Source organism: Polyodon spathula, chromosome 22 (genome assembly GCF_017654505.1).
Source record: "Polyodon spathula isolate WHYD16114869_AA chromosome 22, ASM1765450v1, whole genome shotgun sequence".
NCBI lineage: Eukaryota > Metazoa > Chordata > Actinopteri > Acipenseriformes > Polyodontidae > Polyodon > Polyodon spathula.
The window spans coordinates 2,389,471-2,416,762 of record NC_054555.1 but is presented as its reverse complement, the minus strand read 5'-3'; the positions used below and the strand labels follow the sequence as shown (position 1 = coordinate 2,416,762).

At 39.3% G+C, this 27,292-nt stretch overlaps 2 protein-coding genes across 2 annotated transcripts; one reads left to right on the top strand and one right to left on the bottom strand.

The window, feature by feature from the left end:
• The first annotated feature begins 5,823 nt into the window (after nucleotides 1-5,823).
• Nucleotides 5,824-10,821, top strand: LOC121296938. The gene is made up of 2 exons (XM_041222886.1): nucleotides 5,824-6,349; nucleotides 8,233-10,821. Exon 2 carries the CDS (start codon nucleotides 8,293-8,295, stop codon nucleotides 10,252-10,254), a length of 1,962 nt encoding a protein of 653 aa, XP_041078820.1. The 5' UTR covers nucleotides 5,824-6,349; nucleotides 8,233-8,292; the 3' UTR covers nucleotides 10,255-10,821.
• A 56-nt stretch (nucleotides 10,822-10,877) lies between these two features.
• On the bottom strand, nucleotides 10,878-26,437 carry cdhr2 (cadherin related family member 2). The gene is made up of 25 exons (XM_041223839.1): nucleotides 26,288-26,437; nucleotides 25,999-26,124; nucleotides 25,659-25,802; nucleotides 24,975-25,079; nucleotides 24,295-24,522; nucleotides 23,864-24,019; nucleotides 23,342-23,506; nucleotides 22,154-22,215; nucleotides 21,687-21,936; nucleotides 21,079-21,318; nucleotides 20,813-20,882; nucleotides 20,002-20,595; nucleotides 19,725-19,796; nucleotides 19,301-19,350; nucleotides 18,834-18,985; nucleotides 18,513-18,615; nucleotides 17,934-18,022; nucleotides 17,676-17,741; nucleotides 17,352-17,429; nucleotides 14,601-14,661; nucleotides 14,034-14,158; nucleotides 13,422-13,535; nucleotides 12,795-12,872; nucleotides 12,311-12,374; nucleotides 10,878-11,861 (listed from the first exon to the last, which is right to left on the bottom strand). The coding sequence occupies exons 1-25, from the start codon at nucleotides 26,435-26,437 to the stop codon at nucleotides 11,718-11,720; spliced, it is 3,486 nt and encodes a 1,161-aa protein (XP_041079773.1). The 3' UTR covers nucleotides 10,878-11,717.
• Between the last annotated feature and the right edge of the window lie 855 nt (nucleotides 26,438-27,292).

Below are 27,292 nucleotides of genomic sequence, written 5' to 3'. Positions count from 1 at the left end.
GGTCTACAGTAACTACTTAGTGAATATAGCCCTGTGTATATCATCAAGTAACCCAACACAAGTTTCAAAACCCTGGCCTTCAGTGGTGCAGTCTGTGGGCAGCTCTGTCATTATTGACAATGCATGAAATCATCCACAGCCTCGCAAGCAGTAATGAAGGTGTAAGTACCGGTAGGTGCTCTTCAATTAGCCTCTTGAGCTTTGTGAATACGACCCTGTGTATGTTATCAATAACACAACACTCTGAATGTTTGTTTGCTCTCCAGCTACAGACGAGGCCAGCAAACAGGCTCAGAGTGCCATCAACACAGCGTCCAGAAAAGCAACTGACGCCATCAAGGACTTCGGACAGAAACTGAGCCCCAAATGAGAATTCGGAAGAGAGAAACAAACGCTCGGTGTTACATTAACAAAACAGTACAGGCCACAGTGAAGATCAAAAACAACAACCAACTGGAAACATGTAGAGCAAGCGCAGACAAGATTATTTTGTATTTTTGTTTATTAATAAACATTTGATAACTGGAAAGAGAATGAGAGAAACCCTTCTTTTATTTTGATTCACACTGAATGGAGTCAAATATATCCTTTTTACAGCTATTTGACCGTTTTGTGTTGTTTGCAACTATTCTGCATGTAATACACTGCTTACTAATAGAACAATCTGTCTATGACAAATGCAACAGATTTGTGTCTGTTTCATTCAACAATACGAACGATTGCAAACATCGCAAAAACTCTTTAAAAATGAAATCAAGTCACGACTCCTGTGGAAGCATTACCAGAAAGGTTTGCATTCATACATAAAGTGATGGCACAGATGCAGGCTCTTTTTTTATTAAAACTGGATAAAGTCACTTCCCAGCATTATTGATTTATTCAGGATTGAGTAAAGCAGAAATCTCACTGGAGGCCTGTGTGTATATGAAACGGAGCAGGGCTGGTGCATTGAGCTATTGTTCTTCATTTTCAGCTCAGACTCCATTATTATTGTCTCCTCATCTCTCTGTCAAAAGCCTGACACATATATTACATTTATCCAGCTATTTTTAGGTATAATATATATATATATATATATATATATATATATATATATATATATATATATATATATGTTTTTGTATGTTTGTTTTTGTTTGCAGCTCAGAGACTGTCTGTGTGACTCATGTAATAAATGCAATACTCTTTGCTCTGAATAATACAAATGATCAGCATAAAATATGTCTAAATGTTATGTAAAAAACAAAAAAAATACACACGCAAAGCAAAGCCACTAGAACTGCTGGCAGGCAGATAGATACAAGTTACAGTTCATGAAATAAAATACTGTAATGCCATAAAGATTTGGCGAGTCACACCCATAAAACCTATTTTGCTCCAGAAATATAAGTGGTTGCAAAATAAGAAGTACGTATTGTTAGTGGAATTTGATATTCATGCCAAATTTGCCTTTTTTTATTCATACACGAAAAAAAAAAACACATAACAGCCTCGCAAATATGTATGGTTTTACAGTGTGACATTTATGAAGAGTAATTAATGTTTCTTTTGTTTTCCCAGGTTCACAGATGACATGTTATTCAATCCTCTCTAGCTCAAGGTCATTCAGTAAATATGTGCTGTGCTATTCCAGCAGTAAGATAAGAGTCCCTCTCTCTGACATGTGGAGGTAATGTTGGGTGATCTCTCGGTTCAGTGTCAGACTGGAATGGAGGTACTGTTGGGTGATCTCTCAGTTCAGTGTCAGACTGGAGTGGAGGTACTGTTGGGTGATCTCCCGGTTCAGTGTCAGACTGCAGTGGAGGTACTGTTGGGTGATCTCTCGGTTCAGTGTCAGACTGGACTGGAATATTGTTGGGTGATCTCTCAGTTCAGTGTCAGACTGGACTGGAGGTACTGTTGGGTGATCTCTCAGTTCAGTGTCAGACTGGACTGGAGGTACTGTTGGGTGATCTCTCGGTTCAGTGTCAGACTGCAGTGGAGGTACTGTTGGGTGATCTCTCAGTTCAGTGTCAGACTGGACTGGAGGTACTGTTGGGTGATCTGTCAGTTCAGTGTCAGACTGCAATGGAGGTACTGTTGGGTGATCTGTCAGTTCAGTGTCAGACTGCAGTGGAGGTACTGTTGGGTGATCTCTCAGTTCAGTGTCAGACTGGACTGGAGGTACTGTTGGGTGATCTGTCAGTTCAGTGTCAGACTGCAATGGAGGTACTGTTGGGTGATCTCTCAGTTCAGTGTCAGGGGAACTGGATGTCACTGTGGGTTGCATTAGGATTGTGCAATGTAGATAGACCCTGAATGAATCACTCTTTTAAAGGCGTAATTGACTCTAATAGGGAGGTAATCAAGAGGCATAGATATTTAGTTACAGCGCAGTCCCTCATTCGACGCAGCTCAATACAAAGACCATTTCACCAAACTAGCCCCATTTTGCAGACAGTGCAAAGATCTCCCTCTCTTAGACGTATGTCGGAGTACTTACTCCAAATCATCATTAGTTCAATTTGTATTTTTCTAGAAGGAGAAACACTAATTCCAGTTTTAAAGAAACAACTGAAGTCCACTTACATGGACTTCAGTTGTTTTTCCCATTTCCCATTTGCCATAGCTTACCATATGCTTTACCATACCTCTCTGGGCTTTGCAATGCTTACTTTTGCATTAGCATGCTTTCACTACACTTTATTACTCTGGCATGATTTTACTTTGGGAACTTCTATAAGGGTATTTATTATAATCTTTTTTTGTTTTGATCCAGGTGTAAACTTTGGCACTACTTTATGGTACTGGTATCAAATTTGCAAGCTTGCAACATATTTTTACTGCCACAAGTTTAATGTTTCATTGTCAGACCAATTAACAAGTCTAATTTAGACTGGCAACCTTTGTTATTTACCTAGAGGCTGTCAATGGCATATTCGACGCAGGATGTTTTTATACGTTTTTTTTTTTTTTTCTGACTGGTGTGCTTCTTGTGTCTTTAGCTCTTAACATTGAAAAAAACCTTCTTGTGCATAAAATAATTGACACCTTTTTTTCTCTGAGAACAGAACCCCATCTGCTTGTGGATTTCAGAGTGCATAACATCTCTGTTTTTTCCTTTATTTTTAGACACTTCTAACAGTGCTGTTTACTCACCAGGCTCCCCTGCATCCCCGTCCACATGCCTGGTTGCTAGGAAACCAAACTCTTGGTGAGGCCTGATTGGACGAGGCAGCCATGTTGATGATGAAAATATAGCTGACAAAAACAGAATGTTCAGCTCAGATTATGGCTCATGAAAATTGATCTGAGTCACAGAAACACCCGTGTCTTGTTTAGTTGTCTTTATGAAACTTGAAAAGACTTTTTGTCAGAAGAATATATTGAGACGTCTTACACCAGTGACAGTAAGGTGAAGCATATTGACTTCACTTTAACAGTCAGCACACTAAAACCTTACAGGAAGCTAGTTGTAACCTAACTGAAAAGAAACCACTTGCAGGCTGCTGTTTTTAGTTTGCATGGACTCTGTCTTCCTGTGCCCTGTGTATTGCTGTAGTTGGATATTGGATGAATATTAATATTAGTCATCAACAACACCGATTGTGCCTGTGACAGTATGTGACAATATCTGGGGGTCCGCAGGAAACGATGCCTTGGCATTTTGGGAAGGAAAACCGTCTGGGTTGCCAGCCTTCAGTGGCTTCATAACATCCGTTGCTCAAGTTCGGCGAGTGAAAAGAGAATACTTATTTTTAATGAAGAAGAGGGAATTTTTCATCCAAAACAAACAGATGACTAGTTTGAGCAGCAATCTCCAGCGATGCCTGTGAAGAGCGTATTCTTGAAGAATCCCAAGCTTGAACTAGAAACAATCTCGCTTGGAATTTGCAGCATTCTCCCTTCCAAGTTGTCACAAGAACTCAAGCTCAAAGCTAGGAAGCTGCAGGTACTGCACAGCACAGGCCCAAGGATGAAATTCACATTGTGGGTTGTTCATTTCTGGCAGACCTCGGACATGCCTGCCAGATCAATAATCACGGACCTCCAAATCCATTATTAACATTACTTGTCATAAGATATACTGTACAGTATATTACACTTTGAACAACTCACAACCACATGCCTAAAGTCTAAAGTGTAATTACAAAAGTAAAAATCCTTTATCATACCAAAGCTGCATTCTGCATCCGCAAATCTTATGAGAAACAACATTTTCGTGTAATGGTTATAGAACCTTCCTAATGGAGTCTCATGTTCTGTTTACCAATAGATATGCAGAATTCAGAACCAATAGAATGCTGTTGTATCTCTGTCTTGGTGGTTCTATTCTTAATGCAGAAGACAGCAACAAAAATGAAAATTAATTTCAGTGTTGCAACTGAGAGGTAAAACTCTAAACAACCTGACTTGCTTGCCTCTGTGCAAAGTTGACTGTCACACCCATTGTTAAGGTCAACAGACACTAGCTTTGTGTATTTATCACTAATATTATTATTGTTATTCACAGAAAGGGATTTAATTGAAGGATGTATGAACATAAACTGCAGTTAACAGACAATTCTCCATTCAGACAGATGGGGAAGGCTTTAGCCCCTAAACCCTATGGTGCAGCCCGGGCCAATGTGCGTGCAGTCATCTAGAAGGATGATTAAAACCTTTCCAAGAATCTCCAAAAAACAGAGGACGTGCTTCCTGGAAAGCAGCTGGGTTCGTGCAGTGGGTTACGTGCATGACACAGGTGTGTATTAATGGTCCTGGGGAAGATTGCCATTTTGAAACATGTTAATAAAGGACTCTTCTACATACTGCAGAGCTTTAGTTTGTATTCAGTTTTTATTATCTCTCATCGCCAGCAATGAGGCATCTGGCACTTCCACTTAGTGTTCCCCGGTGACAGGCCTAAGTGAGCCGCCTCTGGGTGTCCTAATTAGGAGGAAGCTGTAAACGGAAGAGTCAGGCAGACAGACAGACAGACAGACAGCGAAGGGTAGACTTGAGACTCTCTGTTGCTTTGCAGATAAGACGGGCTAATTAACACTATTCCAAGAGGAAGCACAGCAAGCAAAACTCATGAATCAACTTTAGTAACACAAGCATAGCAGCGGCATGAAACGAGTCTAAACGCAAGGTTAAAACACATGGTTGTGGTGCGTGGTTATGCCCTGCTGGGAATTGGAATTGAATCCCATCCTAAGGTTTCTAAATAACAAACACTGTGCTTTACAGTAAAGTTTTTTTTTTTTTTTTTTTTTTTTTTTTAATATAACTTTTTTTCTTTACTTGGACCAACTTGACTTGTTCCTCATCCAATGCAAAGTCCCCTGAACCATCAGACCCAGTAATATGTACCCGCCGCTAGGAGTTCAAAATATATGTTTGTATGGCTGAATCGTGAATCTAATAGGGTGGTCTTTGGAATTTATATACAGTACCCCATTGGTTTTGGCCAACATTTTGCAAACAGATTCACTGCTACCAGATCCTGCATTTTCTAACCCTATCACTCCTATCAGACGGTCTTTCTGGAATTTTCTTTTACTGCTTTAAAAATAGACCTCTTCTATTGCACTACGTGATAACATGTGATTTGAAGCTGCGTCGACGTCATTATTAAAACTGCCCTCCGAGAGATCTGTGCATTGATAATGAATCAGTAAATACCTGTTAGAGGCGACCGGAACTAACTGCCTGAGTTGATCATCCTATCGGGTGGGTCGTCACCACCCTGCAATGTGCCGCCCCTGAAAGAGCGCTCAAAGTCCGCAGAGCTCTGGCAATGCTGCCCTGGTCTGTACACCGTATAACCGTTTCATAAACACCTACCTGTATTTTATTTCCCTAGAAAATAAAACGCTGCCTCGTATCAAAGGTCTTTCTATTATCTAACCTTCATTTTAATTAACTTAGGAATTGTATCAACGCGGTTTCGATACGCCAGATGCATTTAGTATCTTATTAGCCCTATGGGTATTTTTTTTTAGAATTAAATGCGTGTTTATGTCAAATATGAAAAAAAGACAAGTTAAATCAATACTACCTGTTAAATAACATCTCTAGATTGTATTTTGGATATTTGCATGCATTTCTTTCACGGGTGGAGAGCTCATACACAGGCTACATGTTTCCTGACTGGCACGGGTGCCCCATTCCTATTGACTTGTCGATGTTCAGATTCTAATATCTGCCCAGACTGTGTAGTTTAAAGGCTATTCAATGCACACAAAGGGGCTGACAGTGAAATGTGCGTGGTTGCTGAGCGAGTTGCCGTCTCCGGGCTCAGCTCTCGCTGGTTTGACAGACATCACCGTACCTTTACCAGTTCCAGCTTCAACTCCTCAGCGTTAAAGTCATCTTCATGATAAAGGTAACGTGATATGCACCTATATTTCTATGTTTTGTATGTATATGAGTTATTGTTATGTATTATTATCCAGAGTAATTGGGGTCTAATTTTACTGTGTTGTTAATATGGTTCGTGAGTAGTCTTGTGTCCGTTGAGCTCACACCTATGTCCTAGTCTGCACGATCGTGTCGCTGCAAGGCTACAACAAAGGCTATTGTTGCACCACTAATTATTACGCGCGTGTTTTCAGATCAGTGTCGGAGGTCTGGGTTTCTTTTTTTTGTTTGTTTTCTTCAAAATCACAAAGACATATTGGAGAAGACGGTACGGTAATTCAAGCATGTTTGATTTTTCAAAACCATTTGCCTATATGCTACCGGCTGCCATAATATCCGGTGTTGGTTATTATTTTCACTGATGACACGTCTCTATTCACTTGCTATGTTTTGCTATTTAAATTGATTAAACATATATAGGGTATTGTATTTAAAAAATAAGCAGATAAACAATAAATAATTAAATCAATATGCAGGTGTTGTTTATGTTTTCCGAACCTTGGTGTCAAACTGCTAGCGTGATGTTATTTTTTCTTGTCTGTATTATTATTATTATTATTATTATTATTATTATTATTATTATTATTATTATTATTATTATTATTATATATTATTCTACGTTATTTAAATACAGATGTATGGGCTAGGTATACAAATCAAAATGTTATGTGTTTGTGGTTTTTACAATACCACTAAAAAAGAAGAGAGGGAGAGGAGAGGAGAGGAGAGGAGATTCTTTGATTTCCAGTCACAGATAGATAAACCTCCCTGTTGCCAGGGAGACGGATCTCCAGAAGCGTTTCGTTCTTTCATCTGCAGCAGTATCCCAGGATTTGCAAGAAGGTTAACGTACACAGATCTCTAGGATGACTGGAAGGCAAAGACGGAAGCAATAAATAACTAAATAAATAATACTAAATGCATAACACCATTTATGAACTGGAAAACAAGGAAAGGAAAAGCGAAACATTTCAACAACTGGGTGGGCTTGCTTGTGTTTCGTTCTTCATCCGCTTTGCTTTTTTTTAAAAAAGGCAAATTAACGTGTTTTCTTTTTGAGATCGCTTTTTTATATTGCATCTGTTAATTATATTGATAGCTGCCTCCTTCGATCCCTTGAACAGTGGATCGATAAAGGAACACATTACGAAAACAAAAACTTTTCTAAAATAGACCTAGTAGTAAACAAAACACACACACAATTAAAAAATAAATAAATAAATAAAAAATCAACGTTGCTTATATATATATATATATATATATATATATATATATATATATATATATATATATATATATATAATATATTTTTTATTTATTATTTTTATTTATTTATTTATTTATTAATTGGATCGGGAGTTCCAAGAGGCAAAGAATAAATAAATACAGATAATACAGTAGCAATAATTGCCAAAGCTGGAAAAAAGCATAACTACAACCCCGCAGAAGACTTTATTTTGAAAAAGCTATTTACACACACACAAAAAAAAATGTCTTATGCATTTGAAAAAATCAATCAAAGCGAAATAAATGCATGCGTGAATTCTAAAGGTATACTATTAACCATGCTGTGCACATTGAAATACATCCATGTCTGTGTGGTGGAAAAGTCAGCAACTTTTCATATCTGCTTAATTATTTAATTTGGTCTTTTTTTTTTTTTTTTTTTTTTTTTTTTACTTTTTGCACCAAAATACAAGATGTAGGGCCACCAGGGCACCAGTACCTAACTCCCCTGCAGGGTCTAGTTTTGTTTACTATTATTCTGAATGGTTCACAGTTCTGTATTCTAAAGCTAAGACTTCTATTCTTTTTCAAGCAATACAAAACTGCTTTGCTTGTCTGCAGGATACCTCTCCAGCGCCCTGCGATCCTTCAAGACCATGGCAGTGAGTGCAGTGTGAGGGAATGGGAAGTGTCAAGGAATCCAGTGTTATCTCTCAGATACAGATCTGCCCTGGACTGGTGATGGAGGGCTCCATAGGGGCTGAGCCTGGAAGCGACACCCCCTCCCACGGCCCGCGAGAGGGGGCAAGCTGTGAAGCTACCTCAAGCTGTGGCCCCCCTCAATCCAACGTCTATTCTACAAGCAACCACCAAAATGCAAAGAGCTGCTGCCAGCCGGAAACGACTGCGAAGAGGCCAATCTGCAATGCTCTCCAAAGCCCAGAAGAGACTTTTAATGTGAGCAAGGAGCACTGTGAGTATTTACCTGCTGGAGGACCCAGTGCAGCACTCAGTGTTAACGCAGAGCCTGAACCACGATTGAAAGACACATCAGTTAAGGTGGTAACAGCTCTTAAGATTGAGAGTGATTGTTCAGTGGCGTCAGGCAATCAGGGAGCTGTGGTGGGTACGTTGAACCGGTTCAGTGATGTGGATACTAACCAAGACTGTGACAAAGTGACTGCAGACAATCAAATGGAAAAGCAGGGGACGGGAGGGAGTGCAACCCTTCGAAAGGATCTTAACCTGAAAGTGTCCGATCATGAACATAGAGAGTCAATCAAGGAAGACGTCATTCAAGAGATGTCATTGTCACAACCCTGCAAGGTGGAGAAGCCTTCTTTAGATACATCTGGAGATCCTGTTCAACTCAAGGGGTCTTCTAATGACTTGCCAGATGATTCCAAAGTGATTACGAACGCAGGAGTAATAAAAAGAAAAGACTTAAGCCTCAAAGAGGCTATCAATCAGTCTAATTGCAGGGCTGAAAAGTATAACCAGGATTCCTCATTGCATGAAGACAAACAGAAATCTAGCATGGAATCTATAGCTGATCCAGGCTTACAAGAAACCAGTAAAGGAGATACACACGTAAAAGAAATAAAGGAGGTGCCATCTCTAGACAAGAAGGTCTGTGAGTTCCATCAGGAGAAGCTTGCAAAACACCCCCAGCCCACACGCAACCATGAAACCGAAGAGCTATCTACTGTGGTTTCAGGTCCTGAAAGTAATACATATACTGAGGCTAGAGACCAAAACAAGAAGCAATCTGGAGAGCTGACAATAACATCACATGCTACTTTGGAGGTCTGCGGCACCATTCAAGAAACTACCAAGCCCTTACAAGTAGAAATACATGATCAAAAAAACGCTTCGTGTAACGGAGGGCAAAAGGAGCTCGGGCAATTGGAAAGGAAGCAAAGGGAAGAATCACATTGCCTGGGTGAGGCTAGAATGAAGCTCACGCTACACGTCGAGACAGTGGAGGATAGCAGCGGTGAAGCAGTGGGTCTGTGCCTATCACAGAACATCCCTGGTGTTCACGCTGAGATTCAGGTCGGCCTGGGGGTGCCGTGCAGGTCAGCAGCAACCAGCCCTATGACACCGCCTGAGGGGTCTGACAGTTTCTTTTTCCCTGTGGGGAAGGCAGGGCTTGAGGAGGTTAAACCTGCCAAGAAGGATGCAGAGCTGCAGGTGGGCATGCAAGTAGAGTCCAGGTCAGTTGCCACTGCGCCCATGACTCCAGGTAGGAAGTCTCCCCAGGCTTCGTACCCTGAGATTCACATCAAAGGGGTGACAGAGGATGACAAGCCTGAGCCAGTGCGGGAGGTCAGGTGGGACGAGAAGGGGATGACCTGGGAAGTGTACGGGGCCTCCATGGAGGTAGAGGTGCTGGGGATGGCCATCCAGAAACATTTGGAAAAGCAGATTGAGGAACAAGGGAAGCAACCTCCGCCACAGCCCCTTCCATCGGCACACCCGCCACCCACAAACCCAGAGCTCAACAGAGCAAGCTCAGTCAAAGGTGCGCTGAAGAAAGCTGCCGGGGGGAAGAAGAAGAGACGGCAGAGGAATCCCTTTCGAGCTGTCCTGCAAAACCTCCACCGACCGCAGTGCTGCTCGCGGGCAAACACCATCGAGTGAAAGAGAAATCAATCACGTGTCTCAGCATTATGTCAAACCTTCTTAGTAACAGATTTTGAACTCCAAGCACCTAAGGCACATTTAAGCATTTAACATCTCTCACTTTTGTTCTCTCTCCATTGCTAACACTATCTAATACTTTCATCTCAGCTATTCAAAGTGATTTTTGAAGACTGCCAGACAGACTGAAGCCAAACATGAGAGAACATCCAGGAACTCAGTATTGGAGTTCATGCTGACTGCACTGCATAGTGTTATTATGCTTTGCTTTGGAGCAGCGTAAAAAGTAACTGTTTATTATAAACAGCAAGGTCACATCTACATTTATTGTAGACAGATGCAAAAAAATGTGTTGCTTTGTTTTTTCCTCCACCTGTGCATTTTATTAAAACCAAACGGTGATCTGTCATCAACATAACCTAGTATATTAAATATGAAAAAATGTGCATATGCATTACAGAAATACACACATAATTGACACCGATATTTGCAACTGCTGACATGTCTTCTTGGTAGCATTTTCCCATTGGTATGTTCCTTTGAAATTGAAATATAAAGTTCAAATTTGACACTTAAAATAAAAAAAAAAAAAAAAAACAGTAAAAGACAAAATGTGTGTTTTATTAAATAAAGAGTTAATTACATGCTAATAATGTAGGAGTTGCATGTCCTCTCCAGTTCATTACACATATTTTACTATAGAGTACACACTAAAAACATTGACTAGTAAGACCAGATTATCCAGAATCTTCAGGACATTCATTGACAAACAAAAATGCACAAGCATTATATTTACATTATACAAATAAATTAGTTTTCTGTAAAATACACAAAAAATTATAATTAGAGCTTATTTGCAAATCTGTGAACATCTTACACAACAATGGCAGAAGAGCAAACAAAGTGAGTCTGTAAAGCTCATTGTGTAGTCAAGCATGGGTCTGCAAACACAATGACGAACGAGCAGGTTATATGGTGGTCTAGCAAGACTGCAGCTGACCCTCCAAAATCCACAAGGATATTACATGCAAGAAAAACATGAATTGCAGTTCAAATATATTCACCAGGGGAACACAACTTTAGATTCCGATATGCACATTGAAATGGTTAACATGACTTTCCAATGGAAATGCTTCTCCTGATTCTATCAGAGAACTGGTGGGGGCAGAAGGTTGACCCAGATGCATTTGGTAAACAAAGCAAGACAAAAATGTGTAAAAATGTTTTGCATTACTGTAGATCAGAAAGAAAAAAACACAAGTACATTCTGAGGAGCAAAGTATCAAAAATCAAACAATTGATCGATTAGCGGGATTATCTATTAACGGCACTACTAGCGGCCAAATGCTAAAATGCTGTATTTTTTATTTAGTATTTTATTGCACAACAAACCAGCAGGAATGATATATATTTTTTAATCAAGGCTTGCTGCTGAGAATGAGCTGTGCTGTCCATTCCGTTCCTTAGAGATCGGTGGTGTCGAGGGCGGGGTTAGTGAAGGTGTAGGTGTCGTTGGTTTCATTTTCCTTGTTGTGCAGAGCTAGAGCTTGATCTAGGGGCTCAATATACGGCTGCTCAGTGAATTCCTCCTCCTCTTCTTCAATAATCTGACAAAGACACAGCAACGTGCAATCACTGGCAATCAGGATATCTGGTCTCAGAATCTGGAACTTGCTCACCACTAATCCATAGTAATCCATATTTGCAATCATGATGTGGTAAATCAGGGGAGACCCTGCCTGGGATTAAAAAGTGGACCAGCTGCTAACTGATGCTATAGGGTCATACATAGTGCGTGCAATTTGCTTAGCTTGTGATACATATTAAATTGTGATTGGGCTGATTTTACTTCACTTCTGCTTTGTATTTAATATAACTACCTTCACCAGTTGATGCATCTTGCTTACTACCTGCATTCTTGTGGACAGTAATTATAAATGTATAAAATATATATATATATATATATATATATATATATATATATATATATATATATATATATATATATATATATATATATATATATAGACACACACACACACACACACATCTTTACCATCAAATGCGTTGAGTCTTTTTCTGATATGTTCAGATCATCATTGTTGTCCAGTGAGTTCAGGCTGTGAAACAATAAGAAAGAAAAATGGTAATTGTATCTTATCAACCTTTGCATGCAACAACTACATCACTGGATATAGATGAGATCCATAACCATTGTGAAGCTTTAATGAAAATAAATATGCTCAATCTATGACAGGCCAGTAAAGCATGATTTATAACACATAATGACAATTCTATGACTGGTCCAGGACTTCACTTTACACTGCGTGACGTGCATACTGGCCTGATGAGTCAGGTAATGACAAATATATCAATATAAAATATGAAAGGAACCTAATGTGCCAAATTTTAGCAAGGGCTAATAATAGTTCATATAAAAATACATGAGATTAGAGTCCAAGCATGGAGCGTAATTCCCATGCATATGTAGACCCATTCAGAATTCTACTTGTAGAGACCATGCGTAGGGATCACCTTACCTTACTCGATCAGCGCTCTCTTCATCAAAACCCAGGTCAGTGGCAGAGTCAATATTCAAATTCAACACAGGGTTAGCCCTAAGAAAGTGGAAAAAGAACAACAAAATAAATAAAAAATGAGAGCGAGAGAGAGAGAGAGAGAGAGAGAGAGAGAGAGAGAGAGAGAGAGAGAGAGAGAGAGAGAGGGACAAGACAAGCTAACACTAGTTACCGTTTGTTGTTGTCTGTGTGGCAGGTATCATGCAGGTATCTTTGATTTAACTCTTGATCTGAAGCTTTGAATTATGAGTTATGATTAATAATCTCAGCACCTTGATTAGCACCTAGGGGTTACGGTCCTTCACTTATGAGCCAATTTTCTCTGATGTGATTGACTTGTGTGTGCAGGTAGTTTAATAAACCTGTGCTGATTTATCACTCCATTTCCCTCAGTCTGCAGCTTTGGCCATTGTTGTCCAGTGTCTGTTACATGTTCAACCCTAGGGGCAACAGTTTTCCACAATAAACCTCAACCCCAGTCTATATTGAGTGTCAGACTCAGCTAATGCTGGAACATGAATACAGGAGCTTGCTCTTCCCAAATAGATGCCTGCCCTCTCTGCTGTAGTATCCTCTGTCTCCACTCACCCATCCATGGTGTACTTGTTAGTCCCGGGAACCACAAGTCCACTCTGAAGGTTGTCTGCCATGTTTGAGTTAACTGACTTCAGTGCATGGACAGCCTTCAGTTTTCTTTTGTAGCTGTAATCAGAAACCATACAAGCAGACAATTACAGGTCTAACAGTGCAGCCCCCCTCAGTTTATTTATTTCAATCCCAGACACTACAGCATGCAAAAATGACAATTCCATCTTCACACTGCTAGCTATTCGGCAGCAAGTTACCATAGTAATGCAAAGAGCAAGTTTCACCTCCTGCAGTGACAGCAGGCTGACATTACCAAACTGACGTATTCCAAAATGAAAACAGATCACTTGAATGCAAGATATATAACCATGTACCATCAAACACAGTATAACTGATCTCCCCACCCCCAGTATCTCTCGGCCTACATTTCACATTTCCAAACACACCTTTGCATTCTATAAGACTTTAAGTTATATTACATATAATGCTGCTTTTATGGAAAGTTGCCTTGCAGCCACCATTCAATAGAGAATATAGCAGGTGCTGTATTTTGAATTTGAATGTGCCCGCTGTGTATGACTATTTCTCTTCTCATTTCCCTTTAACTCCTACCTTTTACTGGTGCAAACCAGAGCGGTTATCATGGCAGCCACCACAAGAATCAGAGCCCCAATTAAGCCTGCTATCACACCAATGAGCACATTCTGACTCTCAGGCTCCTTTTGCGACCCCGAGTCCTAGAAAGGGAGAATTCAAATTGCTTTGATTTCTTTATAAACACACAGATACTGTCAGCGACTGTGTTTGCATAAAACAAGTTGGATTTAGTTCTAAGAATGAGAGACAAACAGCAGGTTCCACTGCGTGGTGTAAAAGGCTGTACAGCTTATTAGCTCTGTTGCATTATATGTAGATAATTAAAACGTATAGTTGAACTGGCTTCCACTGGCATTGATTTGCTAAGTAGCACTTATTTGTGGAAGGATAATCTGCAGAAATTGAAGCTAGACATGGGGGGGGGGTCAGGACACAGTGGAGTGCTTTAACCCATGGTGTATCGCTCAGCGAGGTGTACAGAATGTGGAGCCAATAGCGCATTATGACAGCAATATGAGGTCGTTTTGGCTTGACAACTGCAATTAATTAAAACAAAACCCCCCCAAAAAACTTTATACTTACAACGTACACTAAGCCGTATTTGTTAAGCTCTTGAAATGCCTGAACGTCACTCTGAAGAACACTGTGAAAATAGAGTTTCAAAACAAAATGGAATGATCCATGATGGGCTCTTCTTATGGTTTTGAGGTTCATTCTCAACAGGTCAGTTCATTATCTACAGGTCAGTTCATTATTTGCAAGTCAGTTCATTATCTGCGGGTCAGTTCATTATCTGCAAGTTCATTATCTGCAAGTCAGTTCATTATCTACGGGTCAGTTCATTATCATCAGTTCATTATCTGCAAGTCAGTTCATTATCTACAGGTCAGTTCATTATCAACAGGTTCATTATCTTCAGTTCATTATCTGCAGGTCAGTTCATTATCTGCAGTCAGTTCATTATCTCAAGTTCATTATCTGCAGGTCAGTTCATTATCTGCACAGTTCATTATCTGCAGGTCAGTTCATTATCTGTCAGTTCATTATCTGCAGGTCAGTTCATTATCTGCGGGTCAGTTCATTATCTGCAGGTCAGTTCATTATCTGCATTATCTGGTCAGTTCATTATCTGGTCAGTTCATTATCTGCAGGTCAGTTCATTATCTGCAAGTCAGTTCATTATCTGCGGGTCAGTTCATTATCTGCGGGTCAGTTCATTATCTACGGGTCAGTTCATTATCTGCGGGTCAGTTCATTATCTGCGGGTCAGTTCATTATCTGCGGGTCAGTTCATTATCTGCGGGTCAGTTCATTATCTGCAAGTCAGTTCATTATCTGCAAGTCAGTTCATTATCTACGGGTCAGTTCATTATCTGCGGGTCAGTTCATTATCTGCAGGTCAGTCAGTTCATTATCTGCGGGTCAGTTCATTATCTGCGGGTCAGTTCATTATCTGCGGGTCAGTTCATTATCTGCGGGTCAGTTCATTATCTGCGGGTCAGTTCATTATCTGCGGGTCAGTTCATTATCTGCGGGTCAGTTCATTATCTGCGGGTCAGTTCATTATCTGCAAGTCAGTTCATTATCTGCGGGTCAGTTCATTATCTGCGGGTCAGTTCATTATCTGCAGGTCAGTTCATTATCTGCAGGTCAGTTCATTATCTGCAGGTCAGTTCATTATCTGCAAGTCAGTTCATTATCTACAGGTCAGTTCATTATCTGCAGGTCAGTTCATTATCTGCAAGTCAGTTCATTATCTGCGGGTCAGTTCATTATCTACGTCAGTTCATTATCTGCAGGTCAGTTCATTATCTGCAGGTCAGTTCATTATCTGCGTCAGTTCATTATCTACAGGTCAGTTCATTATCTGCAAGTCAGTTCATTATCTGGTCAGTTCATTATCTGCAGGTCAGTTCATTATCTGCAGGTCAGTTCATTATCTACAGGTCAGTTCATTATCTGCAGGTCAGTTCATTATCTGCAAGTCAGTTCATTATCTGCGGGTCAGTTCATTATCTGCAGGTCAGTTCATTATCTGCAAGTCAGTTCATTATCTGCGGGTCAGTTCATTATCTGCGGGTCAGTTCATTATCTGCGGGTCAGTTCATTATCTGCAGGTCAGTTCATTATCTGCAGGTCAGTTCATTATCTACAGGTCAGTTCATTATCTGCAAGTCAGTTCATTATCTGCAGGTCAGTTCATTATCTACAGGTCAGTTCATTATCTGCAGGTCAGTTCATTATCTGCAGGTCAGTTCATTATCTGCAGGTCAGTTCATTATCTGCAGGTCAGTTCATTATCTACAGGTCAGTTCATTATCAACAGGTCAGTTCATTATCTGCAAGTCAGTTCATTATCTGCGGGTCAGTTCATTATCAACAGGTCAGTTCATTATCTGCAAGTCAGTTCATTATCTACAGGTCAGTTCATTATCTGCAGGTCAGTTCATTATCTGCAGGTCAGTTCATTATCTACAGGTCAGTTCATTATCTGCAGGTCAGTTCATTATCTGCGGGTCAGTTCATTATCTACAGGTCAGTTCATTATCTGCAGGTCAGTTCATTATCTGCAAGTCAGTTCATTATCTACAGGTCAGTTCATTATCTGCAGGTCAGTTCATTATCTGCAGGTCAGTTCATTATCTGCGGGTCAGTTCATTATCTGCGGTCAGTTCATTATCTACAGTCAGTTCATTATCTGCAAGTCAGTTCATTATCTGCAGGTCAGTCAGTTCATTATCTGCAAGTCAGTTCATTATCTGCAAGTCAGTTCATTATCTGCGGGTCAGTTCATTATCTGCAGGTCAGTTCATTATCTGCAAGTCAGTTCATTATCTGCGGGTCAGTTCATTATCTGCGGGTCAGTTCATTATCTGCGGGTCAGTTCATTATCTGCGGGTCAGTTCATTATCTGCGGGTCAGTTCATTATCTGCGGGTCAGTTCATTATCTGCAAGTCAGTTCATTATCTGCAAGTCAGTTCATTATCTGCGGGTCAGTTCATTATCTGCGGGTCAGTTCATTATCTGCAGGTCAGTTCATTATCTGCAGGTCAGTTCATTATCTGCGGGTCAGTTCATTATCTACGGGTCAGTTCATTATCTGCAGGTCAGTTCATTATCTGCAGGTCAGTTCATTATCTGCAGGTAACTTCCATCTACCAATAAGGAAGCTCCATCAAGCCAGGCCGAACACCTCATATAACAGGACTGAAGAACACTGAGGTGCACTATGTAGTGTTAAAGAAGACATCAGCACTGAGTCCTGTTTGATGGCTATAGTGCTTGAGAATACCACACGAGAAGCATTTTGCGCTTCCATTCTTAATACTTACTTGATAATGTCTTTGGGAATAATAGCCGATCCATTTTGGTACACAAAGTATGCAGACATGGTGGAAATCGCTGTGACTCTGCAGATGAAAAGAATAGTATTTACAGGCTCTCTTGATAAAATACTCAGATCAAGGTGTAAAATACTCAGATCAAAGCTTAATAAGAAAAAATATTACAGTTAGCAATTGCTTTTAGTTCCAAGCCACAGTCGCCACCTAGTGGTTATGGAGTATAATTCCTCCTGAACAAGAAATGTGTGGAGCGTTTTTTTTTTCTTCAACGGTTTCAAGGAGAACAGCAGAGCATCCCTTTGCGCTTCTTACCTTAGACTCGTTTCCTGTTCAATTTGCACAACGTGCACTTTTGCATTGGTGGCTCCAGACAAAATGCTAGAATCAAGAGGAGACATTGTACACATTATGCAAGCCCTTAAAACTTAATTAGTAAAATCTATTAACAAGCATACATATTACCAATTCAATATTACAGTAGTATGACTAATAATGAATACATAAATAAATGCACACAAAAATAATCCAATGATGCTGTTGTAGAAAAGAAGATGTGTTTGATGGCCATACCTGGTGATGGGAATGATGTTTTTCCTGATTTCATCAGCAGACGATGTAAACCGGAGGTCAACACGGTAACTTGTGTCAATTGTAAAGATCTAAAAAAAATACATATAGATATAAAAATACACATATTCTACTGTCCTGTGGAGGGTTTTTATAAGTCATTAATTTAAAACAGTGGGGTTTCTATATGATGTCAGAGATAAGTAAGGCAGTGAAATCACAAATTCATGAAATAGTTACAAATAGATTAACATTCTTTAAATAACTCATGAGGTGAACCTTGAACAGTGCCTAATGTGCTCTCTATGGACTCAATTCAAATACAAACAGTATTCTGATTCATACCAAATAGCCAAATGAGATGCTATGGAACCACTGTGGCCTGTGTGCGTGTGTTTTTGTTGCTATGGAACCATTGTGACCTGTGTTTATCCAAACTGTACTTTGTCCTGTTTTCACATGATTTAGAAAGTAAAATGGCCGAAATAATCAATTTGTTGCCTAATTGTACTTAATAAACACACACAGACAACTTATTTACACTATATGCATGGTCTCCTGTGAAAGACTGAAAGCGCTTACGTCAAGCTGCATTGTGGTTTCCAAGGCTGGGCTTCCAGAGTCTTTAGCCAGGACTGTTACCTTGTACTTTCCTTTCAATGCATTGTTAAGGGTGTTTTCAATCCTAGAAAGAGATGTTGCACAGTACACGGCTTCTTAATGAACATTATCATGTTTATGTTATAGAGTATTGTAAGTATAATGAACAATTTCTTTTAGTTCCTAATGAAAGAGAGACACTATTTTCCATTCTCAATCTCACACCGCAGTACAAGAACACCACAATCAGGGAGGAAGCTGTCTGTGGTGTGCTTTTGTTAGAAGATAGTCTTCAAGCCCTACCTTATAATTCCCTTATAGATGCCATTTTCAATTGTAGTCTCTATTTTGAAAATGCCTGTCAAGGTTGTAGTCAAGCCCTCAGATGAGATAAACTCAACTTGCTGAAGTGAGAATATTATAACTTTATTTTGTCCAGAATCACGGTCACTGGCCTATTGAAAAGAAAATACATTTTATTGGCAGTTCCATAACAAAGTAATGAAATACATTTGCGAAGGTCTGAAGCCAACGTTAATTAGTGATCAAAGTTTTGCATACAATTGCACACAAAGCTTCAGCTTATCCATATTAAATTGTAAACCTTACAGTGTGGAGTGTTGATACAAAATTATATGGGCTGCCATTCTTAAGAATACATTGAAAAAACATTGATTGAATTACTCTTGGATGAGATAATAATAATAATAATAATAATAATAATAATAATAATAATAATAATAATAATAATAATAATAATAATTACATACAGACACATTTGCCACTTCAGTATCTTTGCCATCAACTTCTGGGACCAACACTGTAGAAATAACACAGGTCAGCTGGACTTATTCAATGAACCTCCAGCTATCCCACCAATTGTGAATCCTTTAAACTGATACTTATTGCCATGAGTTTTTCAACCAAGAATACCCAGGTTGTTTGAAATGGGAAATTTATGAAATGGAATTAGATCATGACTTGTGTCCCATTCCTGATGTTCTCGTTCTCAAAGTAGGGAGCAGTATATTTTAATATAATTACACAATTATGTATGAGCGCCTACTGTTTTTCAATGACACCAGAAAAAGGTGCCAATGTTAAAATGAATGATATCTGTAGATTAGAAACTGCTAGCAACGTTTTAATAAAAAATACACTCAAGGATTCAAATTCTGAACAGGAAAAACCTACCAAACAACTTCTCGTCTGAAATGAATTCTGGAGCGTTGTCGTTGATGTCAACAATGTCGATTTTCAATATCCCTGCAAATTAAAACAACATGACATTCTCAGTGAGGGGAGAACTGGTTTGAAAGCATATCTCATCCGGTCTGTTCTAGATTGGGCTTAAAACCGTTACATAATTTTCATCAATAAATCACTCTCCTTAATGATCCCCTTGACCAAATCTTCAACTAGGCAACAGTACAAATGAATAAATAAATAAAAGATGTGCGACTGCTCGTACCTGAAGTGCTGTGATTTTGCCCTTTCTCTGTAAGCGTATCTACCACTTGTACTTTCATCCTGACATAATGACAGGCCTCATAATCGATCACAGAGCTGTCGTTCACTGTCACTGAGCCTTCTGGACTCAGCCAAAACCAGTCCAGGCACTCATTTTCAGGGACGTCGTTGTTACATTGGCAGGTCACTTCCAGAAGCTCATAAACCAGAGAGTGATTGGTGTCAGAATCAGCCCCGGTTATGTTTCTCACCACCCCACTTGTGGATCTGTTCTCCTTCACGCTCACGTCAGTGAGAGACTGGACGTCGAGAGTCGGCCGTTCATCGTTGACATCCTGGACGGTTACCTCCATGGTGGCGGTGGCAGAATTCTGACCGAGGTCCGTGGCTTCGATGGTCAGAGTGAATTTCTTATTTTTTTCGTAATCTAGTTCAATGTCAGGGTCCACTGTGACGTTGCCCCTGTAACCGTCGTTGCTTTGGAAAGTGCGAATGATGAAGTTGCCGAAGCTGCCGTCAGTTATTCGGAAGGAGATACGGTTGTTGATTTCTGTCTGGTCCTGATCCGTGGCTTGCACAAACCCCACATAAGCACCTAGTGAACCATACGATAACAGCATCAGGCAGGTGTCTGATTACAACCAGGATCTGACATTTCCGAAAAATGTAAAGTTGTTATTACTGTAAAATCTCTATTATTCCAATTATCACAATTGCTATGGCAGACCCAGGGGAGTTCGTTAAAGAGTGGCGTAATGTAGACCCACCACTATTAAGATCATTAAAGAAGTCACCACAATACAATGACTGACCTTTATCACTCTCTCGTACAGAGCACTGATACACAGTTTCGGTGAACACTGGGTTATTATCGTTGATGTCCTTTAATTAAAAAAAACAAACAAACAGATAATATGTTTATTAGACTATGCATTTAAAATACACAGTAACATTGTGAAACCGCTCATTTCCTCTCTTGTGGTCCTCAGGACCTCTTTGATCCAATTACAGTCTTAATATGCACAGTTTACTGTAAAGTATTACTATCATGATCATAATTATAATTCACAAGCCTCACCTCTATATTGATAGTCACGTTAACGGATGAGGACAGACTTGGATGTCCCCAATCATATGCCGTCACTGTCAAGTGAATTTTTCCATTTAACGAAGGTTCCATGGCCTCTCTGTCCAAAGCCCCATTTATTGTTACCACGCCTGTCTCTTCATTGATGGTGAAGTTGTTACTGAACTCACTCTCTTCTATCCTGTACCGAACAACGCTGTTGTTAGTTTCCGGTTCGTCGTTGTCAAAAGCCTGTGGAGAAGAAGTAACGGGTAAACTGCAATCACACATGGAGGGAGGAGGGCGGACTAACTTTGTAAGAAGGTCCTTTGAGTTAGGATTAGCAATCTCACTCAACATATAAAACACTCTCAAGACATTCCATGCAAATATAAAACGATAGAAACACACAATCAAATGTGTTGGACTAAAATAAAAGCATACATTATAAAAACATTTACAAATCACAAATACAATCCTTAAGGGCTGTGTGTCAAAAAATGAGCTTAAAGACTACTAAAACAGTGTTATTATTCTTATGCATAATTTATAGACGTGTATAACAGATTATATTATATTATATTATATTATATTATATTATATTATATTATATTATATACCTCAATCTTAAGGTCTAGTTTCTCGTCAGGTCCTTCTTTAACAAAGACTATGTAAGAGTCCCTGGCCATTTTGGGGATCTGGTCATTAATGTCCAGGAGATTGATTTCCAGCACGGTGGTTCCTACGTTATTCACAGTGTCAGTTGCTTGTAAAGTGGCAAAGTAAACCGAGCGTGTTTCTCTGTCCAGATTTCCTGAATTCTTAACAGTGATTATCCCAGTTTTTTCGCCAACTGCAAAGAATTGTAATCTGCTCACGGGAAAGAGAACAAAGTTATTGTCTGTGGTGCGCAACAGAAGCCATGGATTATTCATGCATCAATAAACAGCAGACACATACTATATATATATATATATATATATATATATATATATATATATATATATATATATATATAGCGCAAGCAAGAGCAAGTCACGACTTAGCTAGTGAAAGAACGTTGTATAATATGCAGATCTGTCCTTACATGCTCTCAGGTAGAAGTCTGTAGGTGATTTTGTCGTTGTCCTCTGTGTCAGGATCGCTAGCCTGTAACACAAAATAAAAATAAATGCATAATCAGTATTCACCTCCCCTGAATGCTTATCCCTTGACCATGCCAAGGGATTGGAGTAATGTCTCCAAGTTTCTATTAGATGAGACTATGCCTCACACAGCTTCCCTCTGGTTAACTAGTGTGCTGCCTGACTGATGCCAACAGTGACTCTTTGTTGTGCTGTGGAACTAACACGTGTGGTGTATTAGTCACCACTAAACAATTCAATTGTTTGTATTTCTGATTTCTCTTTCAATTATTGATGACTGTATCATTTGTTTTTGAGTTATCCTATAGGAATCTAGGTTGAGAGCATACCTTAAGAGGGATAATTGAATATTGTGTGCAGTTCTGGTCACCTCGCTATAAAAAAGATATTGCTGCTCTAGAAAGAGTGCAAAGAAGAGCGACCAGAATTATTCCGGGCTTAAAAGGCATGTCATATGCAGACAGGCTAAAAGAATTGAATCTGTTCAGTCTTGAACAAAGAAGACTACGTGGCGACCTAATTCAAGCATTCAAAATTCTAAAAGGTATTGACAGTGTCGACCCAAGGGACTTTTCAGCCTGAAAAAAGAAACAAGGACAAGGGGTCACAAATGGAGATTAGACAAAGGGGCATTCAGAACAGAAAAAAGGAGACACTTTTTTACACAGAGAATTGTGAGGGTCTGGAATCAACTCCCCAGTAATGTTGTTGAAGCTGACACCCTGGGATCCTTCAAGAAGCTGCTTGATGAGATTTTGGGATCAATAAGCTACTAACAACCAAATGAGCAAGATGGGCCGAATGGCCTCCTCTCGTTTGTAAACTTTCTTATGTTCTTATGTTCTTATGATTGGCCACTGAAGCTGATATAAATAAAGGTACCCACGCTTTAAGGTCAGACTGGTTCAGTTTATGTTCAGAGTGTGATTATTCTCTCTGGAAAATAATTAAATGGACACTGGAAATATAAAAGTGACCACTGGACTCCTATTGCTCTGACCCATTACAGTATCTATCAAGAATGCACAGTTGCAATGGAATTCAGTAAATATGGTTTTGTTCAATGTTTCTTGTTGAGGAGTTGGCTAACCCACTGATGATTAGAGCAGTAAGCTAAAGAAAGACCTTACTGTGATGGTTGCTATGACTGTTCCCGCTTCACTCTTTTCCTTCACTTGTAGCTGGTAGGTTTCGTTCTGAAAAGTTGGTCTGTTGTCATTAATGTCAATGAGGTGGATAGTAACGGACGCAGTAGAACAGCAGTCAACCCCTCTCCCTGTGTCATTGGCAATGATCTGAAAACCAGTGAAAAGTGCTCTAAAATAAATCAATTCCTTTAGATGTCAATCTCCAACACATCAAGCCCCCCCATATACACCTTCACCCCTAACACAATGGATGCAATGCGTTATCCTTCTGTTACCCAGCCCAGGAAGGGTCTGCCTTCACTCTACAGTCAACAGACCAACAGTGGTCATTGGAGCACGATCAGAAGAAGTAGCCCCAGTTGATTTTGCCGCAAGAAATCATCCTGACATGCAATTTGGATCTTGTCATCTTGTTAATCTGCCCTCACCTCCTTCATTCGGTTCTGTAATTACACAATTTGTTTGCGATGTCTCTCTCTCAGGATTATTTTAGCAGGTCCTTACCTCTACACTCATGGTATGTTCTTTCTCATAGTCAACGTCATTTGGGATCAAGACCTGAATCTGCACCTGGCTGCTTCCAAAGACATCTTTCGGAGCTACTGAGAAGGCTTTGGCATTTGGTCCTTGTAGGGTCAATACAAACCTGGCATTAACTCCCTAAAAAAGGATAATAGAAAAACAAACCACTGAATTGTTAATCCATGTATTTACAACATTACTTACACATTGAACTTGCAAACAAATTTAAAATGTCATTACTACTGGAAATAATTGAAGAAATACAGAAGCGCTATCCTCCTCTAAATGGAACAGTCAAACGCTGTTCAGCAAAAATGATTTGGAACTCCAAGAAAACAGCATCCACGTAAATTCAACCAGCTCCATATACAGCAGTAAATAAAAAAGAACAGACTAATTGAACCAAGGCTGACCTCATCCGGATCTCGGGCTACGATGGTCAGGTTGGCCACTGACACCCCCATGGAGGAATGTTCCTCGATGTAGCCAGTGAAGCTGTCCTGCTTATCACTGCTGTAATCACATTCCGCCTTGCAGTTGTAGAACTCAGGTCTGTTGTCATTGAGGTCAGTAATACTGATTGTCACATTGGTTGATGTTTTTGCTGGTTGTCCATGTATGTTATTTTCTTTCTCCGTAGCCTGAAATGAAGATGATCTTTATTAACCCAGTATGGTTAGCTGCTGCTAAATCAATAGACGAGTTACATTCTTGCAAGGTACACTACCAGTGTAAGCCCAGGAAACTATTAATACTACCAGTAAAACACAACATGACACATGACAAAGGCTCAAAACTGAAATAAAAGTTGTTCTTGCTTACTGTAACCATCAGTTCAACAACCGCATTGATGTCCAGTAACTGTTCTCTGTCAATAGGTTTAGACACAGATATTTCTCCAGATAATTCATGAATTGTAAACTTTTCAGGTGCATTGCTAGCTGCAGAAACAAGAAGGATTAAAAATAATGATCTTGCAAAAGATTAAAGACAGTTCATGCTTATCTTGTGTATGTTTTGTAGCTGCACTTAATACATGCGGCTAAATTTTGCTCCATATCCAATGAATTTAAACTATCCATTGCATTTGAACCCATGCTTTAAACTCTCTGCAGTGCTTACCATCAATGGAATAGAGGATTATGTCGTTGATTCCTTTGTCACCATCAACCGCTTTCACTGTAAACACAGAATGGCCCTGAAAGCCAATGAGACATTTCCCTTAATCCAAGTCAGAAGTAGAACAATAAAAAAAGACTTTGGAATAAGGTTAGAACAAATATTGACATGAATAAATATTAACTAGAATATTTTATGACTTATCTATTCGTACTGAAAAATGATTACTGATAAAAGCACCCATCTTTTCTCTCTCTCTCTCTCTCTCTCTCTCTCTCTCTCTCTCTCTCTCTCTCTCTCTCTCTCTCTCTCTCTCTCTCTCCCCTTTATAAAACCTACATGTCAAACAAAGACATTTCAGAGGTTTAAATAAATTCTCACAAATTTATTGGGGTTTTAGGGGGGAGGAGGGGGTGTGGTTTCCATTTTAAAATTTTCGTAATACCCCCCCCCCCCCCACTCTTTTTTTAATATAATTTAAGTTAATTTAGATTATTTTCATAATTATGTCATTATCATCAAAACCCACTTTAGAATATGTAATTTCATGGCAAGCTTGGTTGGTAATAAAGGGAGGTATAATTTCAATCCCTCGAAGAAAACATTTTGTTTCATTGTCTTTGATTTATAATAACATAAGTGATTCAAAATGACTCACAACAGGTGTGTGTTCTTCAACGGAGGTCTGATAGGGTGCGTTTAAAAAGACTGGGTTCCTGTCAGGGACATCTTTAACATTAATGAATCCATAGGCTAAGCTGCTTTGATAAATAAAATTACCATAGAGTATCCCACCATTGTCCTAGAAGAGAAAAACAGAAGATATCTAAGAACAGAGTATGAATAAGCAAATATCTGTTCTGATGAAGACTCAGGTCTCACTGGTGAATCACTGACATGAGGTGTGGGAGGTATTTGATAACATTGTTTTGCCATTACAGGTAATGATGTTAATGTCTATCGAGACACATAATGTGAAAAACCCACTCTGGCCTTACCGTGGCTCTGATTTGCAGCTGATAGTAGGTGCTTTTGTCGTTGTAGTTTAACGTGCCATTGAGCTTGACATCTCCATTTCTCTCAATAACAAAAAGATCCTGGTTTCCAGCACTGCCTGGCACAACCTGGCAAAGAAAGGGTAGGTGATAGTTATAGTCCACAAGAGGGGGTTTACAGTGTCTGCTCAATCAAAGGGGGCGGTTTCATAAACTTATCCAACAAAAGAACATTCAAAGATTTCTGCTTTTTTACAACTCCTGCATTGTATAATTATTTTTTCATTCCTACCTCGTCAATAGAGTATGTCACGAAAGCATTTTCGTCTGCGTCTGTTGCACTAACTTTAAACAGCACTGTACCATCACTTATGTTCTGCAACAGAAAAAAGTCATCACTTATTAACTGTTGCAAGGACCAGGAGATGAAACTGTGCCTCATGTTGTCCATCAAGATGCATTTCTGCAAAAACTATCTGTAAAACAACAGGCAAAAGAAAAGAGTTTCTAAACGCACTCACCTCATTGACATCCTTGTTGTATGGGGCATTTATAAATATAGGTCTATTATCATTTGCATCCTCTAGAATTACAGTAAATGGCTTTGTCACCTAAAAAAAAATAAAAATAAATTAGAAGTGAGTAATTCTGCAGAATATATCTGAAAACTCATTTGATATTGAAATGTGATTTTTATAGCTGCTGCTAACACACACGCGTGTTTTTTTTGTTGTTCATTTTCATACACTAAGTTTGTACTTACCATATCATTGGTGGAATCTTTAACCCCCAGCACTACAGTAAATTTAGCCTGGTCCTGATGAGAAAAAAAATAAAATAAAGTTATGAAATAACAAAGTGCCCAATGCTTCATTGTATTAATACAAAGTATTAGTCATGACTTAATACAATGGATCCCAACTTATATTTAGAATGGGCATAGGTGCAGAAAGACTGGTCAATTGACAAAATTCAAATACAGAGAATAAGGTTTAAATAAACCCTAATTAACCCAAACTCTAAATTTAGTTAAGATTCAGGTTAGGCTTATGGTAACAGCTCAAAAAGAATGTTTTATGAGTTTGAAAGAATGTATTGGGCCAATTGTTGTTGTCGGATATTGTTTTCTACATGCCAACATTTTTGATAATTACACAGTGTTAAATACTGAACACTGGACTTGGCATGTTTGTCTATAAACACATATTACATTCATTAAAGTTTGGAAGGATGGGGCTCAGTAAGGTCCTGCACCAGGGGCCATCTTCCTCTTCCTCCACCATTGGTCTGTGAGGTA

Bases quoted from the DNA above. Each gene is read 5' to 3' on its own strand.
- LOC121296938 (XM_041222886.1), top strand. From the start codon at position 8,293: ATGGGAAGTGTCAAGGAATCCAGTGTTATCTCTCAGATACAGATCTGC.
- cdhr2 (XM_041223839.1), bottom strand. From the start codon at position 26,437: ATGAGGCACAGTTTCATCTCCTGGTCCTTGCAACAGTTAATAAGTGAT. The intron at 22,216-23,341 runs GTAAGGTCTTTC...TTTGTGTTACAG, and splicing joins CAGTCATAGCAACCATCACA to GCTAGCGATCCTGACACAGA. The intron at 14,159-14,600 runs GTAAGTATAAAG...CTCCCTTTCTAG, and splicing joins AATACGGCTTAGTGTACGTT to GACTCGGGGTCGCAAAAGGA.